This window comes from Spinacia oleracea, chromosome 1, assembly GCF_020520425.1.
Source record: "Spinacia oleracea cultivar Varoflay chromosome 1, BTI_SOV_V1, whole genome shotgun sequence".
NCBI classification, from domain to species: Eukaryota; Viridiplantae; Streptophyta; class Magnoliopsida; order Caryophyllales; family Amaranthaceae; genus Spinacia; species Spinacia oleracea.
In genome coordinates, this window is record NC_079487.1 from 9136759 (window position 1) to 9147292 (window position 10534).

General features: G+C 38.6%; 1 protein-coding gene across 1 annotated transcript; it reads left to right on the plus strand.

Moving 5' to 3' along the window:
- Positions 1-2236: 2236 nt before the first annotated feature.
- On the plus strand, positions 2237-3145 carry LOC130462719 (uncharacterized). Its single transcript, XM_056831542.1, has one exon. It carries the CDS (start codon positions 2237-2239, stop codon positions 3143-3145), a length of 909 nt encoding a protein of 302 aa, XP_056687520.1.
- The last annotated feature ends 7389 nt before the right edge of the window (positions 3146-10534 follow it).

The following is a 10534-nucleotide window of genomic DNA, read 5'->3' on the forward strand; positions in this document are numbered from 1 at the left end:
CAGAGACCATAAGGCAACCTACTATAAGTATCATAAACACCTGATCATTTCAAAACTTAATTTTACAAACATTTTCCCCGAATTCTCTATCTAAGTAAAGCATCAGCAAATCAAATTCCATATTTATTCAAAATCAAGTAATAAAATCAACAGTATACCAGAATGAGCAGGCACGGCACACAAACTGAAAGGCATTGGAGATGGTGGGGAAGGAGTGGATCTAGGTGGCTTCCACAAGGGTTGAGACAACCGGCCTACCACACATATCAATGCCAACAATTTCAATAAAATCATAATATTTCACACAAATTTTTCACAAGACCTACATAAATTAGAAATTCGATAGAGAAAAAAGTGAGAAATGTTTCTCTTTGTTCTGTACCAGTGGACTAGGTAACGGAGTCAAACGTGTTGCATAATGTTAAGAGGAGAGGTTTGCTCTGAAAAGTGAGAAATGTTTCTCTTTGTTCTGTTGTAGTTCAGATTTAGCCTCCTATTAGGTTTTAATGTTTTATGCAGGTTATAGGTAGCCAATTAGGTAGTGTCTATCTAGAGAACAACTTCAATTTCTAAGTAACATGATAGTAAGCAAGTCACCCAATTGATTGCAAAATCACATCAATAGATATCATAACTTTGAGAGCTTATCAAATACAGAGAAATTAAAATAGACTGATTATATAGCAATCACAGCTAGATCTAACAGCAACATCAGCTAATCATCACATAAATCACCAACATTTAAAAGCAGTACTGGTTTTTATACACCAAGCATGTAAAGCAATCGTAATTTAACCAAAATCAACCTAACAACTACATTACATCAATTAAATCTTAAAACAAAAATAAAAATACCAAATCACTAGCAACATTCTACGATTTTGATGAACCACAAGCATAAAACCATTTTGAGCAGCCCTTGGTAGACCTAAATCATGTGACTCATGTCTAAAGTTACCCTCCGGATAAGCTAACATAACCAATCCGTAATTTTTATCTTGTAAAGTCGTGAGCTATATTGTCATCATATTCAAAATTTCAAGGGAAAATCCCACCTGTTACCCTGTAACATATTTGATATGTATAGTATGAGTTTACTAGTCATTCTAGCACAACAGAATAGTGCCATGAATCAATTTCTAGGGAAAATCCCACCTCATGTTTTTATCGAGTCGCAAAATTTCGATTTCAAACTAAGAATAACCCATTAAAACAAAATACTCAGATTGCAGCCTGGTTGGAATTTTAACAAACAGTAACGTATATAATGGGCAGCTAAAACCCAAGAATCAAAAGCAACTTGACATGGAATATAAATTGAATTCTGAGATAAACAATGCATAATCAATCCAAATTATTATGTATAGTTACAGAAATTGATGACAATGGCAATTAGAAATACCCTTCATCTGTTGGGGTGTAATTATGAAAGTGAATGAACTTATGAATATCACAGTTAACTAAGAATACATAATCGTCAGATCATAAGGAATGCCTTTCAATCTCAAATACAAACTTAATAACTCGGTTGTTTTAATTTCCGCAACCATTGGATTTCTGCTAATATACCTATTCAATCGATTCAACCATTGGATTTCTGCAAATATGCCTTTCAATCATTTAGGTGGAATCGATAAGGAACGAAAACCAAAAAAAACTGAATCTTTGCTCTAGATCGCAACATTGAACAAGAAATCGAAGGAAACAACCAATCCGATTAATAAAACAAGCAAAACGAAATTCAAAAATCAAACCCATCAATAAAAAAATCGAAAAATTGATCAAATTGCGAAAAATCGAAGTAAGAATTAAGAATGAAATTGGAACAGAAAGTACTTGAGAGAGAAAGTGACAGAGAGTTATCATTCACTGTAATCACCGATCGAATGATAGAGGAAATCCCATAAACGACGACATCGAAACCCTAAGAGAGAAGAGGGGAAGCTAGAGATAGGAAGATACGGTTCAAAGAATAATTTCCGGTTACATGAGAAGGAGGAGAGAGGGTGCGAGATGGTTTGCAGGAGCTACCCGTGAGAGACGTACGTTGCAGAAAGGAGTGACCAGTGTTGGTTTTTTTTTTAAGTTTCTAAGTTGAAGGGCTGCGTTTGTTTGGAGGCAAAATTTCAGAATTTAATTATTACTTTTTTTAATTTTTTTGTTGTTAAAGGTTGCACTTGTTTGATAAGGGCAACCTTTGATGAGCAACCTATAAGGATTTTTCCTCTAGTGGAAGATGATTGAGACCCAACTAGCACAACTTGCTAGCACTATCAAAGAGAAACAAGTGCATACAAGTCTCCCACCCCAAGGTCAACCTCCTAAGCAATTGTATGCAATTGTGACAAGGAGTGGGAAGACATTAGATGATAGTGCTACGCATGTTGAAGCTCCTAGCTCTAGGGGTGAGAGTTCTATGGGAAATGAGTCCTCGGACAGTGATGATGCGGAAGAGAAGTCTCATGTCGACGATATGAGTGATGGTGATAAGTCGAAGGAGACTCCTCTTCCTCCTCTCCCAACTCCTCCTCCCCCCTATCCCCAAAGATTTCATAGGCACAAGTTAGATGTGCAATTCTCAAAATTTCTTGAGGTTCTTCGACAAATGTATATCACTATCCCCTTTAAGGATGCGTTGAAACAAATGCCAACCTACACAAGATTCCTTAAGGAAATCTTGAGTGGGAAGCGAGATTTTGACGTAAAGGAGACGGTGAACCTCACCGAAAATTGTAGTGCTATCATCCTTAACAAAACGCCACCCAAACTCAAAGACCCGGGAAGTTTTTCTATCCCTTATGCTATTAATAAGGAGCTTGAAATAAGAAATGCCTTGTGTGATTTGGGTGCTAGCGTTAGTATAATACCTTATTCGGTGTTTTCCAAGCTTGAAGTTGGTGATCTTGTCCCAACCAACATCACCTTGCAACTTGCCGACCGTTCGGTCAAGTACCCTATTGGCAAGGTTGAGGATGTTCCCCTAGTTGTTGGCGAGCTTACTTTCCTTGTGGATTTTGTCGTCTTGGACATTGATGAGGATGCCCATGCCCCTATTATCTTGGGGAGGCCATTTGGCCACCGCGGGTGCTCTTATCGATGTGCAAGGGGGACTAATCACCTTGAAAGCGGGAGACGCCAAGGCTAGTTTCAAGTTTGCAATTGATGAACATTGGTACTCTAAGATGAAAAGTTGTATGAAAGTTGACACTCTTGCTTGTGTTGAGCACAATCATTCTTGTGCTATTGCTTCTTACAATCCTTGTGCTCTTAAGTGTGATTTTGAGTTTGATAGGTGAAGGAAATAATGCCCTTGGTCCAAGTATGCATTCTATGTTAAGTCTAATAAATGCGGTTCAGTATTAATTAACAAGTTAATAATTCAGTGAGATCAAGTGAGCTGAATGCCTAGCTAGAGGCCGCTTCAGTTCAAGTGGAATTAATGATATTAATCCACAGCTTACTCTTGACTGAACCCGTAGGGTCACACAAATAGTACGTAAACGGATCAAGTATTTAATGGCATTAGATACTCCATCTATGGATATTCGGAATCGACGGATCTTGGTTTCAGTGGGAGCTGAGATCGTCACAGGCAAGAAATGAATACTCCGGAAACGATGATATTGCCGGAAACGGAAATATGGATCGTATCGGAAATATAAATATTATCCAAGTCGTAGATGTTGCCGGAAACGAAAACATGGTACGTATCGGAAAATATTATCGGAAAATGGAAATATTGCCAGAATCGGAAATATTGCCGGAAACGGAAATATTGTCAGAATCGGAAATATTATCGGAATCGGAAAATAATTCCGGAAACGGAAATATTAAATATTTGTTCGAAACGGAAATTGATTCCGGAATCGGAAATATTAAATATTGTTCGTATCGGAAATGAATTCCGGAATCGGGAATTTAATCGGAAGCGTATCGTACGAATTAGCATCGGACGAGGCCCGCTAGACGAAGGCCCAGCACGAAGCCAGGCCGTCGCCCAGCGAGCCAACGCACACCAGCGCACGCCAAGCCTCGACCAGGCCCAGCGCAAGGCCAGGCCCAGCCAAGGCCTTGGGCGCGCGCGCGGAGCGCAGCAATGGGCCGACCCCTGTGCGCCTAGCGTGGGCCGCAAGGCTTGCGCGGGTGTACGGTGCTCGTGCATTGCTTGTGCGGGAATCCTGAAGCAATCAGGATTCGAAGTGTGATTAAATCCTAAAACTATTAGATAATGATTATTTAATTAGAGTCCTAGTAGGGTTATAATTAAATAAATTAGTATCCTAATAGGATTCCAAAACCCTTTCCATAACTCTATAAATACGTGCCTAGGGTCACATATTTTAACAGATTATTCAAGTATTCAAAGTGAGTTTTTGAGAGAAAATTCAGACACATTTCTTACCTAAGAGTGCCGAAAATCTTTAGTACCTTAAGGGCGATTCTAGTTGGTCAATCTTAAGGCGGATCCGGACGTGCTGTGGACTATCTACGGAGGGACGACACTTGGAGTCCTAAAGACTTGTTCTTGTTCGGTTCGGGCGCAGCTAGGGAAGGCATGCAACAAAGAGTATGCATCTAAACTATGCTATATGATTATGTGTAAATAATATGTATTCCTGGCTAAATGGTTTTTCCGCATGATTTATGAATTGTCATATGTATCATAACCTAACAGTGGTATCACGAGCCCCTTATTATTTTCATAATCTAAATTGCATGAACATGGTTAAATATTACAAATTTGCATGAATTAAAAGGGGTGATTAATTTTCGTAATTGTTAATTAATTGCAAATTGCGTTTATTTAATTATACGTACGCTGTTTTTCGGCAGTTTCTTCGTTACTCATCCAAATCGAGTGATTTTTGTGTCAATTCCGCATGTAAAAGGCATTCTAAAATTTTGTCAAAAATAGTATTTTTCTGCCGAACCCAGAATTCTTAAATTCGAAGCCTAACTATGACTTTTCGAAGGTTTTAGTTTTTCGAATGCAAAATTTCGTAAATTTAAGATGTTAAATTAAATATTTGCGATTCTTGTTGATAAATCTTGAATTTTTGATTGACCTACTGTATATGTTTAACAAGTTTGAATGCCTAGGCTTGTTAATTATGCAATCTAATTTGTAATTATGATTAATTTGTTGAAAATTAGAATAATTTAGAATTAATTTGATTTTCATAATTAATTATAATTTAATTAGAAACCTATGATTAAAAACCACCATAAAAATTGTAAATTTATGATAAATTTTAAATTTTTATGACCTAGGCTTGAATCCATAATAATCGGAAATCAATTGAATAATAAATTTTCGATTTTTCGCCCTAAAATTATGAAATTAATATTATTTATTAATTTGTCATTAATTTTAAATATAAATTTTAAATTTTTTATGCGATAAGTTCATATAACTTGCACGCACAAAGCAATGGACGCTTCGTGTTACCCTTAAGGGGTGTTGTATAGTGCGGGCATGCGACGACGAGCAAGGGAGCTCGTCGCCCGTGCAGCACGAATGCAATGAGAAGGGGCATGGTGCACGAGCACAAGGCAGTAGCCCTGCCTTGTGTCGTGGGCCACGAGCTATGGACGAATGGGCATGGGCGAAGGCAAGGCACGGCAGTCGCGTGTGGGCTTGCCACAACGCGCACTGCCTCGCGCAAGCGCGCGCAGCCTCGCGCGCAGCGAGCGCAAGCTCGCGTGCCACGAGCGCTGCGCCCAGCGTCGATCGCGCGCAGCGAGCAATTGCTCGCGCACAGCGAGCGATGGCTCGCGCACAGCGAGCGATGGCTCGCGTGCATCGAGCGCTGGAGCGCGCGCAGCGAGCGCTGGCGAGCGCGCACAGCGAGCGATGGCTCGCGTGCATCGAGCGCTGGCGCGCGCGCAGCGAGCACCACTTGTGCGATGGCTTGCGATGGAAGATGCAGCAGCTATGCGACGAGCGCATGGGCTGCGCGCACATGGCCAGCGATGGCTGTGTGCGTGTGGCCCATGGGCGTGCGATGCGTAGGGTGTTTGCGTTGCGATTAGATCGTTTTGAATGTTTAATTTGAAATTCTTCAGTTTACGTAATTTTAATTAATTTTAAAATTAATAATTTAAATTATTTTCTTGGATTTTAATTTTGAATATTGTAATTATAATAAATTTTATTTATTCTAATTATTTTACTAAAATTAAAATCATGAATTAATTTAAATACGACTGAAATTAAATTAAACTTTTTGGATTCAATTATAAATTCATATGATCTTTAAATTTTAATTAAATTTGTATGTTTCCGGTTAGACTAGAAATACATTTTTATGTTTAAAATTAGTAAAGCATATAAATTTATTGGTTTAAGTGGGAGCGCTTTTTAGTCATAAACTCTTGATTAGGTCTACGAATCCTTAAGGTTAAAACAACTTGATTAGAATTAATAAGGACTGAATAATTGGTAGATTATTGGTGCCCTTGATTAATTGCTGCAAATGTTTACGTGATGCATAATGTGTTTTACTAACCAGCTATGTGGGCCATTCATGATAATGAATGGGTGAATGGTATATATTGTATATGTACTGTTTTGCAGGTTATGAAGTGACTAGTATGGCCCAAATAGGATAGAAAAGATGGTCTGCGTACCATTAATTTGAATGTAATTGGTCTAAAGTACCAAAGTTTTTTTTCAATTCAAATATGGTCTGCGTACCATCAAATAGTTGTAATTAGTTTTAATTATAGCTTATCCTATTTGAAGAAAATGGTGCCTCCCACGGAGATTTTCAAGACGGACTTTGAAGTCAAAGCTTCAAGATGAAGTCGGGCCATACTAGATCACCTTTATCTTATGCATGCTTTAAGTTATTTATTGCTTTAAATATGTCTTAATTATGCATAAGATTATGGCTTGATTATGTTGCATGATTAAGGATTTTAGTTCACTTAAAATCTAACCAACATAGTAAGAGCCTTAAGTTCCAAACTTAAAAATTGAGTTAAAAGGTGCCATGCCAAAATATACACTTGCTTGGATATCCTTTACATCAATCTAGTAATAGTTTTCGCTCAGCGAGGTGTTACTTATTGGTCCTAAAGGGGAAAGGTACACAAATAATTGTGAGTACATGTTAGTTTTGGTGAAACTCAACGATATAAGTAAGGAGTCCTTTTATGTCGTGGCAAAATCGATAGGTTTACCTAATAAGTTCTTAGACGTACCTATCAACCAAGAATAGTTTCTAGACTATTAGCAAAAGGCTTTTGCTTACCTAAGATGTTCTAGGATTAAGTCGACAAACTGTGCTTAGTTCTTCAATGATTTTAGGATCTTGGAATCATTTTATTCACACCTGCCGGAACAAATAACTTGAATAAAATGCTTAATAAACATTGAATTATGCATGTATGCTAGGATTTAAGTTTATTAAGAAAAACTGTGAATGGTTATTTATTTGTTTATTCTTTTCAATTGTAGTTTTTAATATGGCAAACAACAATTCATTCAACATTCGATCAATTCTCGAAAAGGAGAAGTTGAACGGGAAAAACTTCCTTGACTGGCAAAGGAACTTGCAAATAGTTCTTATGCAGGAAGAAAAGGAGTATGTCCTAGATGAGGCGATGCCCGAAGTCGCAGGCGACGGGGTCACTCAGGCAGCCCTCAATCGTTGGATTGATGCCAACAAGGATGTGAAATGTCTAATGCTCGCCACCATGAGTGCGGATCTGCAGAAAACGTTCATCAACTCAGATGCTTTCACAATCATCAGTGAGTTGAAGAATATGTTCCAAGATCTGGCTCGAGTCGAAAGATTCGAGACTCATAGGCAAATTCTTGAGACCAAGCTTAAGAAAGGCGAGCCCGTAAGTCCACATGTTCTCAAAATGATTGGACTCATTGAGAATATGAGTCGGCTGGATCAACAATTTTCTCAGGAAATGGCTATAGACACCATCCTCCATTCTCTTCATAGCGGGTATGATCAGTTCAAACTGAACTACAGTATGAATAGTCTGGACAAAACGCTCACTGAGCTTCACGGTATGCTGAAAACCGCTGAAAAGACGCTCAAAAGTGATAAGCAGGATGTGCTTATGGTGCGTGGGGGCAAGTTCAAGAAATCTGGAAAGAAGAGGAATGCTAAGAAAGGTGGCAACAAGGCCAGCCCAACTAAGCAAACTGGCGCCAAATCTGTAAAGAGGAAGGTCAGTCAACCCACTTCTGAATCCGAATGCTTCTACTGCAAGAAGAAGGGGCATTGGAAGAGAGATTGCTTGAAGCTAAAGGAAGATCAGAAGAACGGAACAGTCGTTCCATCTTCAGGTATTTTCGTTATAGACTGTATACTTGCTAATTCAACTTCTTGGGTATTAGATACAGGTTGTGGCTCACACTTATGTTCCAATCCACAGGGACTAAGAAGAAGTAGAAAGTTAAGCAAGGGTGAAGTCGACCTACGAGTGGGAAATGGAGCACGGATTGCTGCATTAGCTGTAGGAACTTACTATTTGTCGTTGCCCTCCGGGCTAGTTTTGGAACTGGAAGAATGTTCCATGTTCCAAGTCTTACTAAAAACATCATTTCAGTTTCTTGCTTAGATGCTAAGGGATTTTCCTTTTTAATAAAAGCCAATAGTTGTTCGTTTTATTTTAAAGAGATGTTTTATGGATCTGCTAGATTAGTCAATGGACTTTATTTATTAGATCACGACAAACAAGTATATAACATAAATACCAAAAAGGCCAAAAAGAATGATTCAGATCTCACCTATCTGTGGCATTGTCGATTAGGCCATATAAACTTGAAACGCTTAGAAAGACTTCAAAATGAAGGAATTCTAGAACCATTTGACTTAGAGGATTATGGTAAATGCGAATCATGTTTACTTGGCAAAATGACAAAGCAACCTTTCTCTAAAGTTGGAGAAAGAGCAAATGAACTATTGGGTTTAATCCATACAGATGTATGTGGACCAATGAGTACAAATGCTAGAGGTGGTTTCAGCTACTTTATCACTTTTACTGATGACTTCAGTAGGTATGGTTATGTCTACCTAATGAAGCATAAGTCTGAATCCTTTGACAAATTCAAGGAATTTCTGAGTGAAGTAGAGAATCAATTAGGCAAGAAGATTAAGGCACTGCGGTCTGATAGAGGCGGTGAATATCTGAGCTATGAATTTGATGACCATCTGAAAGAATGTGGAATTCTATCAGAATTGACTCCTCCTGGAACACCGCAATGGAACGGTGTGTCAGAACGGAGGAACAGAACCTTGCTAGACATGGTCAGGTCAATGATGGGTCAGGCCGAACTTCCATTAGAATTTTGGGGACATGCACTAAATACAGCTGCACTCACTATAAATAGAGCTCCGTCTAAAGCTGTCGAAAAGACTCCATACGAATTATGGTTTGGAAAGCCTCCAAATGTGTCTTTTCTTAAGATTTGGGGATGTGAAGTATACGTCAAACGATTAATTTCAGACAAACTTCATCCAAAATCTGACAAATGTATCCTTGTGGGCTATCCAAAGGAAACAAAGGGGTATTACTTCTACAATACATCTGAGAACAAGGTGTTTGTTGCTCGAGATGGTGTCTTTTTGGAGAAAGATCACATTTCCAAAATGACAAGTGGGAGAAAAGTAGACCTCGAAGAAATTCGAGTCGAACAACAAACTCTAGAGAATGCTCAAGATGACATTCAGGATGAAACTCAGAGATCTTTAGAAGAATCTGGTGAGAATCATGGTCAAACTAGAAATGTTACCCCGCGTAAATCGCAAAGATATAGATCTCAACCGGAAAGGTACTTAGGTATTCTGACGAACGAGAGCTATGACGTTCTATTACTTGAAAGTGATGAACCTGCGACTTACAAACAAGCTATGACGAGCCCTAGCTCCAAGCAATGGCAAGAAGCCATGCAATCTGAATTAGACTCCATGTCTGAAAACCAAGTATGGGATTTGGTCGATTTGCCAGATGGCTACCAAGCCATTGGAAGCAAATGGGTTTTCAAACTGAAAAAGGACAAGGATGGGAAACTTGAAGTTTTCAAAGCTAGATTGGTTGCAAAAGGTTACAGGCAAGTCCACGGTGTGGATTATGATGAAACCTTTTCACCAGTTGCAATGCTAAAGTCTATTCGGATAATGTTAGCAATCGCTGCATATTACGATTACGAAATATGGCAGATGGATGTCAAAACTGCTTTCTTAAACGGCGTTTTAACAGAAACTGTGTTTATGACACAGCCTGAAGGTTTTGAGGATCCAAAGAATGCTAAAAAGGTATGCAAGCTAAAGAAGTCAATCTACGGATTGAAGCAGGCATCCAGGAGCTGGAATATACGTTTTGATGAAGCATTCAGTGACTTTGGTTTCATCAAGAACGCAGACAAATCTTGTGTATACAAGAAAGTCAGTGGGAGCAAAATTGCTTTCCTAGTATTATATGTCGATGACATATTACTTATCGGAAATGACATTCCTATGTTGAACTCTGTCAAGATTTGGCTTGGGAAATGTTTTTCGATGAAAGA

Coding starts and splice junctions, on each gene's coding strand:
- LOC130462719 (XM_056831542.1), top strand. CDS start 2,237: ATGATTGAGACCCAACTAGCACAACTTGCTAGCACTATCAAAGAGAAA.